The sequence below is a fragment of the Heloderma suspectum genome, chromosome Z, assembly GCF_057233095.1.
Source record: "Heloderma suspectum isolate Gila_16-S chromosome Z, 16-S_ref, whole genome shotgun sequence".
Lineage (NCBI taxonomy): Eukaryota > Metazoa > Chordata > Lepidosauria > Squamata > Helodermatidae > Heloderma > Heloderma suspectum.
The window spans coordinates 1,257,582-1,277,306 of NC_139476.1; the positions used below are offsets into that span (position 1 = coordinate 1,257,582).

Consider the following 19,725-nt stretch of genomic DNA (forward strand, 5'->3'; position numbering starts at 1 on the left):
CTTTGCTTCCAGTGATATTCTTCCTGGCTTGGAGCCAATCCCAAGACTACAAGAACTAAGACCCATTGAACTCCATGGGACCTACCTCTGAGTAGACATGGCTAGGATTGCACTGCTAGTGACCTTTTCCTACCACCTCTGTGTTAGGGAAATAACGAATATTCTTTGTGGTGTAGAATCAGTGGTTATTATTTTTTGGATTGGGAAGCCCCTGTGGGACAAAGCTTTCACATGATCTCACTCAACCTGCCTTCCTTGATGTGGGGGACTACAGCTCCTACCTTCCCCACAAAGCTGGGGGTGATGGGGGTTGTATTCCAACACATCCAGAGGGCACAAGGCTGGGGAAGTCTGAATCTACAGGACAAATATGAAGTAACTTCTCTCTCTCTCTCTCTGTTTTTTTTAATTATGAATTGCCCAGAGAGCTTCGGCTATTGGGTGGTATAGAAATGTAATACATGAATAAATAAAAATGGGATTTTAGGTTTCAAGAAGACGTTTCATTCCTGTAGGATGGCAAAGCACTCTGCCACCCCCTGCAGGCCAGTTCTGCTCCCTGGCTTTGAATGATCTGTTCGGCAAATTTCACGCCTGGGGATCTTTGGGAAAGGGATTGAAAATAAAAACGGCCAAGTTATCGTAACGCCTTGGTATGCTGCGTAGAGTTCTGGTCATCATACCTCAAAAAGGGTATTGTGGAGTTGGAAAAGGAGATTATTGTAAGGATAGTAAGAATGTCAGAGAATAACAGCCATGTAATCATCTAACAAGAAATCTAAAGCTACAGATGGGTGAACAAGCAATGTTTGAGCTCGCTAGGATTCTCTGAACGTCTTCTCACCTGATTCCTGTATGCATGTGCAATCCCTGCTCACTCTGTACGAATGAGAAAACTGTGCAAATTGAGCAGTGATCTAACATGAAATTTGTGCACATTTCTCCAAATTTCTGCAAAATTCCTAATTTGCGCAACTTCACTCCACAGAGTAAAGTAGAGCCGATTCAGTCCGCAGGGGAAAATTGTGCAAATTAAGACATTTGTGCAGAATTGAACTGGGGAAATGGGGCAAACGGAATGGGAGCACATGTCCGGCAATTTGCGAACGCTTTCAGTGGGCATGTGCTCATGCTTGTGATCGTGTCTGGGATGTCGAACAGGGCACACTCGTATGTTTTGCGAGCGAAGACAACATTCTCATACATCCTTAACTAAAACCTGCACGGTGTAAATACTTGGTAACCTGAGCACAGACAAGGTGCTTCCACAAGTATGCAGCTTAACTACCTTTGAGCTGAGGACGGGTCTTTTTCCTGTCCCCAGCTTTGCAATGTGAGTGACACCCCCGGAATGAGAACAGGGCACCCAGGAAACTGACCGATTCAGGCTCCATTGCACTCCATGGCATGTTCCCGTTGTTGAAGATCTCCCACAAAGTGGTGCCGAAACTCCACCTGTCTGACTCGGCCACCAGTTTTGGGGGGTCATCCAAGCACTCTGGGGCCACCCAGGGGATGTGGTCGACTAACACTGAGACGGAGCCAGAGAGGAAGAACAGACAGGTTAGAACAACCCTTCTCCACCATGGCGCGCTCCAGATAGATCACTGCTCCCATAATTCCCAGCCAGTGTGGCCACTGGAATCAGACCACGGAGGCCCCTGTCCTAATCTCCACTCAGGCGTGAGGTCTGCTGGCTGGAACTGAGCCAGTTGCAATCCCTTGGCCTAACCTGACCTCTCAGTGCGGGGAGGGAAGCATAGGGTCGAGGTTAGTCTGCACTCAGTATAAGGCGCTTTCCTATGTTCTGATAGCAGAGGAAAAGCCAAAGAATTGATATCAATGGAATCAATACAGTACCTTGGGTTGGATCCAGACTGAGTCATACTTAGGACAGACCCATTGAAATTGCTGGGACTTAAGTTATTTATTTACTATGTTTATATCCTGCTTCTTTTCCTCTTGCAAGGAGCCCAAGGTGGCATACATAGTTCTCCTCCTCCTCTCTGTAGTATCCTCACAACAACCCTGTGAGGTAGGTGAGGCTGAGAGTCAGTGACTGGCCCAAAGTCACCCAGGGAGCTTCACCGTCAAGTGGGGACTAGAACCCAGATCTCCCAGCTCCCAGTCCAGCACTCTAACCAGTACACACACTACACTACGCTAATGTTAAGTCCCTCTGATTCCAGTCAGATGGCCACACCCCCTTTCTCTCAACCACCAATCATTTGATGGTTTCCTGCCCCCCCCCATCTGAAGGCTTGAAATGACTCTCCTAAGGGTTAGTTACTGTCTGTAAGAACTTTAAATGACAATATGCTGGCACTCTGTTATATTTTTGGCCCTGCCCCTTTTAACTTTGGCCCTGCCCACTCCTGGAATGTGGCCCTCGGGCCGAGAGGTTCTGCAGCCCTGTTATAACGGATGCAACTGGTTGCTTTTTGTCACTAGGGGGCGACGAGGAGGGTCTGGGCTGATCCCTTTCAGTGGTGCCATCAGGGACGGACTCTGGGGCAGACATCCCAGCCCCATTCCACAACATGAACAAGAGGGGGCCCCAACCCCAGCAGGCAGGCTGGTGCACACATTTCGAAGTCAGTGACATTATGCCCCCAACCACTGAAAGACCCTTGACGACCGCGAAGTCCAGAGTTGAAAAGGGCCCACCTACACTGCTACGTCTCTTATAAAACATTGAAAATCAGACGTGACTTTGGGAAAACAAAACAAAAGAAACGCGAGGTGCAGGAACAGCAACAACTCACAGTCTTTTGTCAGCACAGCGGTGCCGACTCCTGGGTCACTGAGTTTGATGAAGGGGGGCTGTCCGCTTGCTGGGTCTCCCTCGCGGGCTAGCAGGACTTTTTTAGCCGAGACGTTGCCATGGACTATCTTTTTGTCCTCCTTTGATTGAGAGCGAGCAAGCATGATTTATTATTATCTTCAATAATAATAATAACAGCAGCAGAAACGACCTTGGGCGGTCAGGCAGGCGCCAACAATATGCTGTTTCTGGCGCCTCCTGCAGACATCGTTATTTTGGGAAGCCTCCCTTGAGCGACCAGCTGCGGGTTATTAAGTTCAGCCTTATCAGAACTTGTTTCTTTTAAAATGTTTTAACTGTTTTAAGGTGATGCGTTATTCTTTTATCTTTGCTGTTCACCGCTCCAAAATCATTTGATGTGGAGTGGTATATAAATAAACAATACTAAATAATAAGCAATGAATATAGAGCAATGTTAGAGCAATACGACAGTGGAGCCCATTCCCTAGGGAGGCGGTGGGCTCTCCCACACTGGAGGCGTTCAAGACGAGGCTGGACAGCCACCCGCCAGGGATGCTCTGACTTGGATTCCTGCACTGAGCAGGGGGTTGGACTCCATGGCCTTGCAGGCCCCTTCCAACCCTGCTGTTCTGTGATTCTATGATTCTGTGATTTTATAATAATAATACATTATATCCTGCCCTTTTTCCTCTTGCAAGGAACCCAAGGCAGCTCACGTTCCTCTCTACTCAGCACTAGTTAGGCCTCATAGAATCATAGAAACATAGAATAGTAGGGATGGCTCACAGCATCTGGTGTACTGTGTCCGGTTCTGGGCACCGTACTTTAAGAAGCATGCAGACAAGCTGGAGAGGGTTCAGAGGAGGGCAACACAGATGATCAGGGGACTGGAAACAAAGCCCTGTGAGGAGAGACTGAAGAACTGGGCATGTTGAGCCTTGAGAAGAGAAGACTGAGGGGAGACAGGATGGCGCTCTTCACGTCTTTGAAAGGCTGTCCCAGAGAGGAAGGCCAGGATCTCTTCTCCATCATCCCAGAGTGCAGGACACGGAATCATGGGCTCAAGTTGCAGGAAGCCGGATTCCGGCTGAACATCAGGAGAAACGTCCTGACTGTCAGAGCAACATGACAATGGAACCCATGACCTGGGGAGGTGGTGGGCTCTCCCACCCTGGAGGCGTTCAAGACGAGGCTGGACCGCCATCTGCCAGGGATGCTCTGGCTTGGATTCCTGCACTGAGCAAGGGGTTGGACTCGATGGCCTTGTAGGCCCCTTCCAACCCTACTGTTCTATGATTCTATGATTCCCCCTTTCCAGTTTATCCTCAGAACAGCCCTGTGAGAGAGGTCAGGGTGAAAGCCAGTGACCTCCCAAAGTCAGCCAGTGAGCTTCAAGGCTGAGTGGGGTTTTGAACCCAGGTCTCCGGAGTCCTGGTCCAACACTCTAACCACTACACCACACCAATATGGGTGCATCCTCCATCGGTGCTCATCCCATAAATTTTGATTCAGCCATTGGGCCACCAGAGGGTTTTGTAGGTAGCGACTGAAGACAGAATTGGCTCAGCTGCATTCAGATGGGCCCTTTTGGAGACGGTCTCGAGGGGCCTGCATTTAAGGTGTGGCGACGAAAGCAAAAGGGCAGGGCCAGTGGCATAAGAATAAATGAATAAATGCTTGAAAGAACTACAAGGCCCCATAGCCTCTGGGGCTGGTCCCAATTCTGGCCAGTCCCCCTGCCCCGTGTTTTAATCAGATCCCCCGAGAAAGGGCTAGCATTCCCAGGTCTGGATTTGAGCAGGGTGGAAGGTGCCTGAGGCTGCTCCGCCCACTAACCTACCAAGAAGTTGAGGGCGTAGGCTAGTTGCTTGGCCACTTGCAGCTTCCAGGTGGCGGTCACTTTGGCGGTGGCTGCGTTCCTCCGCAGGTAAGTGTCTAGGGCTCCATGCCTCACGTACTCCTGCACCATGATGTCTGGAAGAAGGAAGGCAGCCAGATCAGAGGCTGGAAGCACTGATTGCCTCCCTGGGCAACCTTGAGGGGTTGCCTGTCTGTTCACACCAGGGGAGCAGAACCTCGTTCACCCCGAGGGCGGAATTCCATTTCAGAGAAGCCCTCAGGGGCCGCGCTCCAGCAGTGGGCAGGGCTGAAGGAAAAAAGAGGCGGGGCCAAAAATACCAGCTTACTGCGGCTTCAAGCTCTGACCGCCGGTAGCGAAGTCTTAGGAAAAGCATTTCAACCTTTCTGAATGGGGCAGAAGCAGCACCAGATCCAGGAAACCACCAACTGATCGGTGGCTAGTGGGAAAGAGGGCATGGCCATCTGGGGACCCTTGACGAGCGAATGCCTCATCTCCCTCTCTGGTTGTCCCTGCACCCTCTCTCGTTTAGATTTTGCCACATTTTATTTTAATTTTAAAAATACTCAACAGAAGATGTAGATGGGGCCAGACGGACAAACATACCTCAAGGGGCCGGAACTCCCACGTTCCAGTATCCCACTTCCCCTAACCCCACCAGCCCCTGTATTGGCCCCAGGAACTTAGCCAAGCCATTTGTAGTGTTAGAGGGGCCCAGAGATCCATAATGCTTGCTTAAGTTCATTATTGGTGCAATTCCCTTGTTAGTAAGCCTCTGAGCACGTGCAGATGAGTCAAAAGGCCGATAAGAGCCCCAGCGCATTCCATACTAATGAATGCTAGAAGGCCTTATCAGGCCGTGCCTGGGAAGTGAAGCTGTGTGTTTATGCTGAGATACAGGTGGCTGTGCTGAGAACGTGGTGCTGTTAGTCTACGCTACGCTGGGAATGAACGCTCGGGGCGCTTGCTGCTGTTGTGCTGCCTTATTGCTAACATGTATTGTATAAAACCCATTGCACCCCATGGCTCTTGGTTCAGAGAAGCTGTCTGATCCAACCATTGGGTACGCCTGTGTGCTGTCAGTACTCAGTAAAGTACTCCTTGTAAGTAAACCTATGGATCTGATGTATCACTATCTTGGCACTTCTAACCTAAGAGTTCAGTGCCCACGGCCAGGGCGATACAGTCCCCTGCATCCCCCCCATTCCCGTTGGCTGAAGGAAAACTCACATTCCGCCCCCACGCAGACTCCATGGAGTAGGATGAGGTGCTTATGGGAGAGCTGGCTGATCATGTTGGCCGCTTCCAGGAAGGGCTACAAAAGGACACCAAAGAGGTTAATAGAGAGCCTCTGTCCCAGCCCTGCCCCCCCGCCCCGTACTTTTTATTCCGGCCGTTCCTTTAACCAAAGCTTTCCCTTAACAGAAGTTAAGTGCAGCAATAGCTTACAAAATAACACTGCCCAGCCACACTGGTTGTGTGGCTGGTCTGGTTTGGTTCAGCCCTGTGTATTTCTTTCGATCACAGCTCAGCAGAACCTCACTTCTGCATTTGAATTTGTGTTGCATTTGATTTTGTTAAGTCTGTTGCGTCTGCGTTTCACGGATTGTCAGGAGGGTTTGGGTCCTTCGTCAGTTCATCAACAGGATCAGATTTTTTTTTTTTTTTTTTTAGGGCTGCATGTGAATTTCGTTCCCGTTTGCAAACGTGCACTTGGCTAACGCACATTGGCGCAGGCGTGCACTTACGCACCCCCTCAACATATAAAAAAGCCGGTCTGCAAGTCAGCACGTCTTTGAAAAAGCCGGTCCAATGCAGAACCTGCAGGTCAGATTTTTAGAAATCCAAAATCATTTCTCGGACATCCCTACTTTAAGTGCAGAAGGTCCCGGGTTTGAATCCTGACATCTCCTGGTGACGCTGGGAAAGAGCCCTGCCTGAAACCCCGGAGAGCTCTAGCCACTCTCCTCAAAGGGCGCTAGGAATCTTGCTACGTTCCTGTTCCTCCTGAAGCCCTCCGCTGCCCTGTGAGCCTCACCTCGACCCAGTTGCAGTGACTGCTGTCCAGGACCTTCATCACAACTTCCATCCCGTACTCCCAAAACTCCTCGCCTCTCTTGACATCGCCCTCCTCCTTCGGATCCTGTCTGAATCCCCGGTAGATCCTGGTGAAGGTCCCTTGCCCCAGGTTTTCACACTGTGGAGGGAAAGATGGGGTTGGGCAAAAGGGTTGGCTGGAGGGCTTCCAAGTGGCCAGGAAAACGTGGCTTCAGCTGCTCCAGGACCTTTCGCAGAGCTTTGTTGTGCAGAAATCCACTGCGGAAGCTACAAACGGTGCCAGCTTGGGATTCCCCCCACCGCCACCCCACAGCTTCAGAAGAGAGGTTTTCCTGGGGACCACAACAGGGGAGGAAAGGGTCACATCCCTCCCCCAGCCTGCTCTGATCCCACCCTGCAGGTTAGATACAGGGATCAGCTGCTAACTGGAGGCAGTTACTTTTAAATGAGCCATAAAACACCTCTGAAAAAGAGCTGGTCTGAGTTGTAAAAGGCCTATTGCTCTGTGCTTTCATCTGCCCCGGTCTGGACTGGGATGTTTTTATGCTGGGCCACAGGGGGTCGGATGGCTGTCCGAAGCAAGGGGAACGTCCTCTATGGATTTGGGTTTTTAAAAAAAGCCAGCCCAGGAAGCACCCAGCACTGCATCTCGTGACAGAGAGTAGTACAGCAGCAAGACAGTAGTCCTCATGGAGGACTGGAAGAGAGCTTTTCTTCTACACTCCGGAGAGGAGATATTCATTCTCTCTCTCTCTCTCTCTCTCCCTCTCTCTCTCTCTCTCTCCCTCTCTCTCTCTCTCGTGTCTTACCTGCACCAGGTTCTCTGCCTGGATTGTGTGGAACATCATCTGATTCACGGCGCGTCGTGGAGCAGTCGGGGACATGGGCAGCTGGTGGCAGCTGCCCCCACGAATGATCAGCAGGTTGGATTTTTCTGTGGAGAAGGAGGGAGGGAAGGGAAGGGAAGGAAGAAGCAGGACAGGGTGCAATGAGTGCTAAAGGTCCTGCCCCTCCCCACAGTTCTGGCAGAAACCTTCCTTCCTTCTTTCCTTCTTTCCTTCCTTCCTCCCTTCCTTCCTTCTGTCTCCTTCCTTCCTTCCTTCCTTCCTTCCTTCCTTCCTCTCTTTCTTTCTTTCTTTCTTTCTTTCTTTCTCTCTCTCTCTCTCTCTCTCTCTCTCTCTCTTGCTCTCTATCTGTTTCTCTTTCTTTCTCTCCTTTCTTCAATCCTTTTTCTCTCTTTCTTTTCTTTTCTCTCTCTCTCTCTTTGAATTTCTTTCTTTCTTTCTTTTCATGCTCTCCTTCCTTCCTTCCTTCCCTCCCTCCCTCCCTCCCTCCCTCCCTCTTTCTTTTTCTCATTGCCTCTCTCTTTCTCTCTTCAATTTATATCCTATCTGTCAGTGGCCTGTTTTGCAGGAGTGAGTAGGAGCCTGAGGAGGCATGGAGGTGGGGTGCTGTGGTTTTTAGTGATGGAATTTCTATAATTGCTGCCCCCTCACTAGGAATGTCAGAGCAATCTGCAACGGAATCAAATGAGTTTGAATTTTTATGAATCCGACCCATGGATTCTGCAGTGGAGCGGCTTTTCCCCAGTTGGGTGCATTCTGGGGACTTGTGGACCATTTTTCTAACTTTCCCGAATGTTGTGCAAATTTAGTAACAGAAAAATATGCAAAATAAACAAAAGGCAGCTGAAAATGTGCATTTTCCCCATAAGCTAAAGCGTGAAGATTAATATTTTGGGGAAATTTGTGCAAAATTTGGAGGGATTTGCACAATTTTGCATGCACATCTTTGTGCAAGTGCGAATTTGCACAAATTCAGACGCCCCCCCCATCCAGTTCTATTGATGAGCAGACAACAGAACAAAAGGCGCCTGAGAATCCGCGAGGTGCAGAGAGAACGGATCCTGCACAGTCGGCACATCGCTCCCCACACTTCCCATCTCTTGGTCCGGAAGGTACCTTTGGGCTGTGGGGGGCAGAGAGTGCTCAGCCGCAGGGCCACCCCATCAGCACGGAGGCTGAAGCGCTGACAGACGTCCAGCAGTTCTGGCAGGCTGCAGAAATTCTTGGCCACACCGGGAGTCAAGAAGGCTCCATCTTGGTTCCTCTGGATCAATAGACTCTTGAAGTTCTTGCCGAGGGGAGTCTGGGCGCAGGAGTCAGGATGAGGAGATGACCCAGGCGGGAAAAACAAACACTTTTCGGTTAAAAGCTTCTAAAGGCGCGAGGCACTCCTAGGCCAGCTGGGTGGAATCTGAAGCCTAGGGAACATACCTAGTCTGCCTGGGGTCCCAATCCGGCCTTCAGTGGCTTCCCAGATGGCCACACCTCCCTTCTCCTGGTCCCGCCCCATTCTCCCTAACTGCGGATCATTTCGTGGTTTCCAGCTTTAATGGCAGGGGAAAGATGATTCGAACAGTACATTCTTGTATTTCGGGGAGCAATTTTAGGGATAACCAGACTCCTTATCATAAACTGAAGATAGAAAAGATTTTTCCTAATTCATTATAGGTGGGCCGAAATGGAGCATGCGCAGTGTGCCTTTCCCTCCCACTCCTCCCCGCTGATTATTTAAAATTAGAATTTAGAAGCATGGGGCTGACCCCCGCCCCCACATCCCTCGCATCAGAAGGGCTGGTCTAGAATGCCTCCATCACTGGTATTTGACATCTTGGTACCCCAGGGTTGCAATGCTCCCACCCAACCCCTTCTTAGTGGGCCCAGGAGACATAAGGGGGTGCATTTTCACCTCGAGGCAGGTGGTGAGCAGGAAGCTCTCGAAATCTTCCGGGCTGCGTCGAAGCACATACGCTCCTTCGTGGTACTCCGCTGTTTTCAGTTTGTGCATTGCAAATTCTGACCTGCAAACAGGAACAACCCATATGAGTTCCTTGGAAAGGTAAATGCTTCTTTTTGTTGCCTTGATTTTGTTAACTGTATTTCAAAATAGAATAAATTTCATGATTAAACACACATACCCCTACCTTGCCTGGTTCTGTATTTTTTTGAGTATGTCAAATACAGAACCCTGCCGCTCTTGAAAGCACCTGTCATGTTAATGTTAATGATGCCACCTTAATTTGTCAAACACAACCTCTCTAGATAAAAATCGGCTTTGGGGCAGGGATTGAAATCACAGACTACTAAATTCCAGGTTTGGTGATGGCACTCAACTCTGATTGATAGAGCTTTCCTATACGAGGCATTTATCATGTGCTCATCATTCCCTACTCACAGTTGTTTACACGTTCTTTAGACGATGTCGTGACCCTCCAGTTTCGCTTTTGTATTTAAACAGCACCTTCTGCGAGTTTTTTTTAGAGCAGGGATAATGCAGCATTTAATGGTGAAGGTGAAAGAAAGTGTGATTTCCTCTTGCGTATTTGCACTATTCTGCTATACCACATTGCCACCTAGAGATCATGAAGTGGAAAAGCAGAAAAGGAAACGCTCTTTGTATAATGCTCGGATCTCAATTCTGCAACAAAACTGAAAGTAGATACAGCAGATTAACAGCTTTGTGTAGAGAAGCTCATGGTTTCATTTTAGCTCCAGAGAAAGGCTTTTCATGAAGCCTTCCAAGGGAGGAAGGGAGGCAGAGGTAATTTTATTTATTTATTTATTTATTTCATTTCTATACCGCCCAATAGCCGAAGCTCTCTGGGCGGTTCACAAAAACTAAAACCAAACAACACACAATAAAACAATTTAAAATATATAGAACATTAAAACCACAATATAACAATACAACCACAATAAAACCTAGCAGCAGTACAGGAGTTTAAAATACAGATTTAAAACAGCAAAGATAAAAATTTAGAAAGCTAAAATGCCTGGGAAAATAAAAAGGTCTTCACCTGGCGCCGAAAGGAGTACAATGTAGGCGCCAGGCGAACCTCACTAGGGAGCTCATTCCAGAGCTGGGGTGCCACAACAGAAAAAGCCCTCCTCCTAGTAGCCACCCGCCTCACTTCCTTTGGCAGGGGCTCACGGAGGAGGGCCGCTGAGGATGATCTTAAGGTCCGGGCAGGCACATATGGGAGGAGGCGATCCTTCAGGTAACCTGGCCCCAAGCCATTCAGGGCTTTGAATGTTAACACCAGCACTTTGAATCGGGCCCGGAAATGGACCGGCAGCCAGTGCAGCTGGAAAAGTACTGGCGTAATATGAGCTCGCAGGCCAGTCCCTGTTAACAATCTTGCTGCCCTATTTTGGACCAGCTGAAGTTTCCGGACCGTTTTGAAAGGCAGCCCCATGTATAACGCATTGCAGTAATCCAGACGAGAAGTTCTCAGAGCGTCGATAACTGCAGCTAGGCTCTCTCTGTCCAGATAAGGGCGTAGTTGGTATACCAGCCTAAGCTGATAAAAAGTGCTCCGTGCCACTGAGTTCACCTGTGCCTCAAGTGACAGTTCTGGATCCAAGAGCACCCCCAAACTACGAACCTGATCCTTTAGGGGGAGTGCAGCCCCCTCCAGAACAGGTTGAATATCACCTAGCCGGGCAGACGAACCACCCACTAACAGTACCTCCGTCTTGTCTGGATTGAGTTTCAGTTTATTAGCCCTCATCCAGTCCATTACCGTGCCCAGGCACTGGTTCAGAACAGCCACTGCCTCACCTGGGTTTGATGAGAAAGAGAGGTAGAGCTGGTGTCATCTGCATATTGATGGCACCTCAGCCCACACCTCCGGATACCCTCCCCCAGCGGTTTCATGTAGATGTTAAACAGCATGGGGGATAAAATAGAGCCCTGTGGAACCTCATGGCACAATTGCCATGGCACAGAGCAATAATCCCCCAGCACCACCTTCTGGAATCGGCCATCCAAGTAGGAGCGGAACCACTGTAGTGCAGTGCCTCCAACTCCCAACCCAGACAACCTATCCAGAGGGATACCATGGTCGATGGTATCGAAAGCCGCTGAGAGGTCGAGGAGAATCAACAGGGTCGCACTCCCCCTGTCCCTCTCCCGGTTTTATGTTCTTGTATGGACTGTAATTCTTCACAGTAATTCTGTGGTTTTATGTTCTTAAGTCATGACCCCCTTCCAACTTCCACTGTTTCATTTCACTTCGGCATCCTTGTACCTTCCTGTTTTGTCTGCAAAGATTTCCATTTGTATAGAGGTTCCCTTCTTACTACATCCGCAGAGTTTTAAAAATATCTCTCTCTCTCTCTCTATATATATATATATAATCTATCATCTATCTATCCATCTGTCTACCTATCTTGGTATTAGGGAGCTTCCTATGTTCCTATTTAAAACATCTCTTCACTTAGGACCATGAGAACAGGAATTTTTCTTTTTTTGGGGTGGGGAAAGGCTCAGTGGCAAAGTGTTGGACTGGAACTTGGGAGACCTGAGTTCGAGTCCCCTCTCAGCCCTGAAGCTCACTGGGTAACTTTGGGCCAGTCACTGACTCTCAGCCTCACCTACCTCACAGGGATGTCAGAGAAATCCACAGTGTATTCAAATGAGTTTGGTTTTCTATGAATCTAACGTGTGGGTTCAACAGTGGCTTTTTCTGAGTCACGCAAATTCTGTGCAATAGCAGAGCAGTTTTTTATCTTTGGGTGGGATTTGGGCAAATTCACACTCCTACTAATGCGCATTAGCGGTGATTCACACACGTGCTAATGTGCATTTGCACAAACGTGCATTTGCAAGCAGGAATTAAATTCTCATTCATCCCTAAAATGAAAAATAAAAATCCAGTTCCGCCAATGAGTGGATGATGGAATGGAAGATGCCTAGCAATCTGTGGAACACAGACAGAGCATCCCTGCCTATCCCACAGGGTTGTTGTGAGGATAAAATGGAGAGGAGGGCCATGTAACCTGCCTTGGGCTCCTTGCAAGGGGATTAAAAAATAATAATTAATAATAACTAAAAATAAATAATAATATTTAAAAAATTAAAAATGCTTTCCATGCAAGAAATGTTGCAAGTTAAACCTGGTGTCTCCAGTTCCATGGATTGCATAGCAAGGGGTGAAAAAAAACCCTTCTCGGCCTGAAATCCTGACATCTCCCAACACTGAAATAAATGGTCCAACAATCTGACTCAGGATATAAGGTGCTTTTTATAAGCATGAGCTGTTTCTCAGCATGTCTGTTGCTTCACATGTTTTTTCCTCATCTGTATTACCAACAAGTGCTTATTGTCTGATAAAACACTGGCCAAAAAGCAATCTGTCTTCGTATATCATTGCCTGCAGATTCATCTGTGTTTGGGAGTGGTGTTTTACACTTGTGCTTTGGCGAAACATGAGAAAAAGGAGCTTGACCCTGCAGTCCATACAATCGCATCCAGATGGTTGTGTTGTGATTGAGAGTTTTTTTTTAAAATACCCTTAAATATTGTGCAGAGGGTTGTGATACAGAAATGGTTATTAATTTATTTATGGCTGCCATAATCTCAATAGCTGCTGGTTGGAAGAAATGCAGTGCCCACCCTATCAGACTGGGGTTTTTAAAAACAGATTTGGGATTTTTGCCTCGGCAATGGAACTGACGAATTATATTAATGTAAGAGGAAATCACTTAGTGGAAAATACATTTGCTGAAAAATGGTTACATTTGCTGGCTATAGGAATTCCAGGGCAATGTACATCCGTTCTCTCTCTTTTTCATTAATATGAAATGAAGTGTTTGGGTTCATTTCAGAAGGAATTTATTTCTTATTTTGCTTTGTTTTTTTTGCGATGATATAATAAATCTATTTTAATGTGATATATATGTATATATATATATATATATATATATTCACAATACATCGTAAGCAACATATTTCTTAACACTACAGTTTAGATAAATCATCACCATAACTATATACATATATCTTGTGTTGTGAGCGCAGGACAGGAAGGCCTGGAGTGCTATGGTCCATGGGGTCACGAAGAGTCGGACACGACTGAACGACTGAACAACAATCTTGTGTTGTGTGTGGGTTTCTCCCCACTGTTTATGAATGCATACGCATGCCTGGGTAATGTAGCTATGGCTGGGAAGACACCCCAAATGTATCAAAGGAGCTCGAACCTGTGGCAAAACTATGGCTGTACATCAGCTTGTAAACTATTTGGGAGTAACCAAAATAAAAATGGACCAGTGGAGGATTCCTACTGTGTTGGTTCAGTTTTGGAAAGACTTTGGAGTCATCGCTGTCACCTGAGGCTCAGCTGGCCTCAGCGGCATGGAGTGCCTTCTGCCAGCTTCGACTGGTGGCCCAACTACGCCCCTATCTGGACAAGGATAACTTGGCTTCAGTGATCTACACTCTAGTAACCTCCAAGTTAGATTACTGCAATGCAGTGTACATGGGGCTGCCCTTGAAGACTGTTCAGAAGTTGCACCTTGTGCAAAATGTGGCAGCCAGGTTAATAACAGGGACCAAAAGTTCTGAGCATGTAACAACAATTCTAGCCCACTTGCGCTACCTGCCTGTATGTTTCCAACCCCGATTCAGGGTGCTTGTTTGACCTATAAAACCTTACACGGCTCGGGATCAAAATACCTGATGGGGCACCTCTTCTAATATGAACCCACCTGTACTATGATTGACATCTGAGTCCCTCCTCCAAGTGCTTCCTCTGAGGGAGGTTCAGAGGACAGAAACAAGGGAGAGAGCCTTCTTGGTGGTGGCCCCTTGATTTTGGAACAGTTTCCCAGTGAGGTCCACCTGGCACAACATTGTCATCTTTTTGGTGCCAGGTTAAGACTTTCCTCGACTCCCAGGCATTTGACAGCATATGACGGGGGCTTTTTAATGTCCCTTTTTAATCGGGTCCTGGTAATTCTATTGGTAATTGTTTTAACTGTTTCAAACTGTTTTAAATGTTTGCATGTTAAAGGTTAAAGGTTATGTTTACCGTGTTCTGAACCGCCCCAAGTGCTTTGGCTATTGGGCAGTATAATGAATGAATGAATGAATGAATGAAAGAAAGACCAGGTAAAATCTGGGGAGAAATTAAGGTGAGAAATCCAGAGGTACTGGTACTTTGCACCACTGATGATGCAACAGTGTAGATCCACCCAGGGAACAATCACGGGAGAAAGGCACCCCTGGGTGAGTTGGTCTCTTGCTTGTTGCACTGGAGGTTGAGCACAGTTGGGGCCATTTCCCTGGATGTGGTGCAACTAGTAACCCCCTCGTGCAACCAGCGGCAGAGACACTCTCGTGAAAAGCAGCTGCTGTGCATGAGAGCCTCAGATTTGGGAATGATCCCTAATGCCTTGAACCTCAGTCGACCTTCCTGTCTTGGCAACCCAATCGCACCCTGGACTGGGGGCAGGTTGCCCCCCTCTCCCCAAAGCGCGGTTTAGTTTGTGCCGTGGCAGTTCTCCCCTCACCTGATGGGGCCGTGGCACTTGTTCTCCAGCTCCTCCAGGAGACGTGGGGGAACCACTTCCTTGCAGAAATAGTGTGAGGAGTCGACCAGGAGCCGGTAATAGCCGTCGACGAGGGAGACGAAGGACAAGGCCTCGGTCAGGCTGGGGAACTCCATCTCCTGCGGAACGGAAGCAACTGACAGTTATGTGACATGGCAGAGGCCGTGGCGCCCGTCGGGGTCTGTAATGTTGGGTGTTCTTAGGCGTAAACAGAATACTCCAAATACAAGGTTGCAAAGATCGTTTTTACTGAGTGAGTCACAATACAAACTTACATCCCCCTTCTTACAGTATCAGGTGAGTCCTTTTATACTACTCACTATTGAGTCCCCCAGGACAACAACACCAAATACAAACGCATCTCATGAAGGTGTCCACCTCTGTTCTGATCTTCCCTTTCTTTGCGCTTTCGCCTTTTTAGCCTGGGTGACCTTCCACTCCAAAGTGTTGGATGTGTGCATGTATTATTCAACCTGTAGGGTGCGTGTGTATTGGACTACAGCTCCTGTCATCTCCAGCGAGGGATGATAGGTGCCATAGTCCAAAAATCTGGAGGGCACCAGGTTGGGGAAGGCTGCTTTACAGGATGGTGGTCTGTTGAATAGGGCCAGCATATGCAATTTGAGCAGGGGGGATTACAGACTGCCCCCTTACCTTTTGGCAAGGCTCCCTGTAGTTACTATTTCAGAAGACTCTGGAAGAGGGAGGCAGTGGGCTCTCCCACACTGGAGGCGTTCAAGACGAGGCTGGACAGCCACCTGTCAAGGATGCTTTGAGCTGGATTCCTGCATGGAACAGGGGGCTGGACTGGATGGTCTTGCAGGCCCCTTCCAACCCTGCTATTCTATGGTTCTATGATTCTAAGGCGTGACTTGGGTGGGGAGAGACAGGAGGCAGGGTTTGTGGATGTTCATTTGTAAACATGAGCCCTGATTTCTGTTTTACAGCAAGAACAGGGATTCTCAGGACACCAGATTCTGCATCCAGTTTTGGCACAGTCCCAGAATACATGCAGGCCAGTGACATACGCCACAACTTGGAGAGAGATCAACCACCAGGTCTACTTTAATCCAGCCCCTGAAAAAGATGGGTGGTTTTGACCTTGCTTCTTTCTGGCCCCCCTGTTGTGCCGCCCCATCTCTACGGGAAGGCAGACCCTGGATCCAACCTTGTTGTTGTTGTTCAGTCGTTCAGTCGTGTCCGACTCTTCGTGACCCCATGGACCATATCACGCCAGGCCTTCCTGTCCTCCGCTGTCTCCTGGAGCGTGCTCAAGTTCATATTCATTGCATCGGTGATGCTATCTAGCCATCTCATCCTCTGCCGTCCCCTTCTCCTTTTGCCTTCAGTCTTTCCCAGCATCAGGGTCTTTTCCAGAGAGTTTTCTCTTCGCATTAGGTGGCCAAAATATTTGAGCTTCAGCTTCAGTATCTGTCCTTCCAATGAGCACTCAGGGTTGATTTCCTTTAGGATGGACTGATTTGACCTCCTTGCAGTCCAGGGGACTCGTAAGAGTCTTCTCTAGCACCACAGTTCGAAAGCATCGATTCTTCGGCGCTCAGCCTTCCTTATAGTCCAGGTCTCACAGCCATACGTTACTACTGGGAAAACCATAGCTTTTATTAGACGGACCTTTGTGGGCAAGGTGATGTCTCTGCTTCTTACTATGCTGTCTAGGTTTGCCATAGCTTTCCTCCCAAGGAGCAAGCGTCTTTTAATTTCATGGCTACAGTCACCGTCTGCGGTGATCTTGGAGCCCAAGAAAATAAAATCTGTCACTGCTTCCATTTCTTCCCCTTCTATATGCCAGGAAGTGATAGGGCCAGATGCCATGATCTTAGTTTTTTTAATGTTTCAAACCAGCTTTTGCACTCTCCTCTTTCACCCTCAACAAGAGGCTCTTGAGATCCTCTTCGCTTTCTGCCATTAGGGTGGTATTGTCTGCATATCGGAGGTTGTTGATAATTCTCCCAGCAATCTTAATTCCGACCTCTGATTCATCCAACCCGGCGTTTCTCATGATGTACTCTGCATATAAGTTAAATAAGCAGGGTGACAATATGCAGCCTTGTCGTACTCCTTTCCGAATTTTGAACCACTCGGTTGTTCCATCTCTGGTTCTTACTGTTACTTCTTGACCCTCGTACAGGTTTCTCAGGAGACAGGTCAGGTGGTCTGGTACTCCCATCACTTTAAGAATTTGCCACAGTTTGTTGTGATCCACACAATCAAAGGCTTTCGCGTAGTCAATGAAGCAGAAATAGACATTTTTCTGGAATTCTCTTGCTTTCTCCATGATGCAGCGAATGTTGGCGATTTGATCTCTAGTTCCTCTGCCTCTTCGAAACCCAGCTTGTACTTCCAGTAGTTCTCGGTTCGCATACTGCTGAAGCCTAGCTTGTAGGATTTTGAGCATCACCTTGCTGGCATGTAAAATGAGCGCAATTGTGCGGTAGTTTGAACACTCTTTGGCGTTGCCCTTCTTTGGAATTGGAATGTAAACTGACCTTTTCCAGTCTTGTGGCCATTGTTGAGTGTTCCAAATTTGTTGGCATATTGTATGCAGCACTTTAACAGCATCATCTTTTAGGATTTTAAATAGCTCAGCTGGAATACTGTCATCTCCACTAGCTTTGTTCTTAGTAATGCTTCCTAAGGCCCACTTGACTTCACTCTCGAGGATGTCCGGCTCAAGTTCAGTGACCGCACTATCATGGCTATCAGGGACATTCAGATCTTTCCTGTATAGTTCTTCTGTGTATTCTTTCCACCTCTTCTTAATCTCATCTGCATCTGTTAGGTCCCTGCCTTCTTTGTCCTTTATCATGCCTGTCTTTGCACAAAACGTTCCCTTGAGATCTCCAATTTTCTTGAAGAGATCTCTAGTCTTTCCCATTCTGTTGTTTTCCTCGATTTCTTTGCATTGTTCATTTAAGAAGGCCTTCTTGGCTCTCCTTGCTATTCTCTGGAACTCTGCATTCAGTTGGATGTATCTTCCCCTTTCTCCCTTGCTTTTCGCTGCCCTTCTTTCGTCAGCTACTTGTAAAGCCTCATCAGGCAGCCACTTGGCTTTCTTGCATTTCTTTTTCTTTGGGATGGATTGAGTTGCTGCCTCCTGAACAATGTTACGGACCTCCGTCCATAGTTCCTCAGGCACTCTGTCTATCAGGTCTAATCCCTGAAATCTATTCCTCACCTCCACTGTATATTCATAAGGGATATGATTGAGGTCATACCTGAACGGTTTAGTGGTTTTCCCTACGTTCTTCAATTTAAGCCGGAATTTTGCAACAAGAAGCTCATGATCTGAGCCACAGTCAGTTCCAGGTCTTGTTTTTACTGACTGTATAGAGCTTCTCCATCTTTGGCTGCAAAGGACATAATCAATCTGATTTTGATATTGACCATCTGGTGATGTCCATGTGTACAGTCGCCTCTTGTGCTGTTGGAAAAGAGTGTTTGCTGTGATCAGCGTGTTCTCTTGGCAAAACTCTATTAGCCTTTGTCCTGCTTCATTTTGTACACCAAGGCCATGCCTGCCTGTTATCCCGGTGATTTCTTGACTTCCTACTTTAGCATTCCAATCCCCTATGATGAAGAGGACATCTTTTTTTGGTGTTAGTTCTAGAAGGTGTTGTAGGTCTTCATAGAACCGATCAACCTCAGCTTCTTCGGCACCAGTGGTTGGGGCATAGACTTGAATTACTGTGATGTTGAATGGTTTGCCTTGGATTCGTACTGGGATCATTCTATCATTTTTGAGATTGTACCCCAGTACTGCTTTTCCCACCCTTTTGTTGACTATGAGTGCTACTCCATTTCTTCTAAGGGATTCTTGCCCACAGTAGTAGATATGATGGTCACCTGAATTAAATTCGCCCATGCCTGTCCATTTTAGTTCGCTGATTCCCAAGATGTCAATGTTCAATCTTGCCATCTCATGTTTGACCACCTCCAGCTTACCTTGATTCATTGATCTGACATTCCAGGTTCCTAAACAATATTGTTCCTTACAGCGTCGGACTTTCCTTTCACCACCAGACACATCCACAGCTGAGTGTCCTTTCGGCTTTGGCCCAGCCGCTTCACTCTTTCTGGCGCTACTTGGAAATACCCTCTGCTCTTCCCCAGTAGCATATTGGACACCTTCCGACCTGAGGGGCTCATCTTCCGGCGTCATCTCTTTTAGCCTTGTGATACGTTCCATGGGATTTTCTTGGCAAGAATACTGGAGTGGGTTGCCATTTCCTTCTCCAGTGGACCACATTTTGTCAGAACTCTCTGCCATGACCTGTCCGTCTTGAGTGGCCCTGCACGGCATAGCTTATGGCTTCACTGAGTTGCGCAAGCCCCTTCGCCACAACAAGGCAGTGATCCCTGAAGGGGGGATCCAACCTTATGTTATTGTTATTCACATTTAGTTCTAACACAAAGCATGCCCCTGAGGAGAGATGTCAGGACTGGATTGTCCTTCCCTTTGGTAATCAACTCCACAAAGAGACAAAGCTTCAGGCTAATAGGTCTTTATTTTGCTAGAGACTAGCCTTTCTACAAATGCAGATTCAAGGAAGCTCTCAGACTGCCTCAGGCCTTTAAACAACTAATCTGTGATCTTTAATTAGAGGAGA

The 19,725-nt window shown here is 47.7% G+C and overlaps 1 protein-coding gene across 2 annotated transcripts in view; it reads right to left on the reverse strand.

Moving 5' to 3' along the window:
• LOC146333453 (tyrosine-protein kinase JAK3-like) overlaps positions 1–19,725 on the reverse strand; it is a 49,284-nt gene that overhangs the window by 12,906 nt on the left and 16,653 nt on the right. For both annotated transcript variants that reach the window (XM_084826188.1, XM_084826189.1), the window contains exons 8-16: positions 15,059–15,216; positions 9,453–9,564; positions 8,663–8,849; positions 7,511–7,635; positions 6,682–6,840; positions 5,874–5,958; positions 4,626–4,759; positions 2,766–2,904; positions 1,380–1,531 (exon numbers count right to left, since the gene is read on the reverse strand). In XM_084826188.1, the coding sequence (XP_084682314.1) occupies positions 1,380–1,531; positions 2,766–2,904; positions 4,626–4,759; positions 5,874–5,958; positions 6,682–6,840; positions 7,511–7,635; positions 8,663–8,849; positions 9,453–9,564; positions 15,059–15,216 (1,251 nt within the window). The remainder of the gene's footprint in view (positions 1–1,379; positions 1,532–2,765; positions 2,905–4,625; positions 4,760–5,873; positions 5,959–6,681; positions 6,841–7,510; positions 7,636–8,662; positions 8,850–9,452; positions 9,565–15,058; positions 15,217–19,725) is intronic.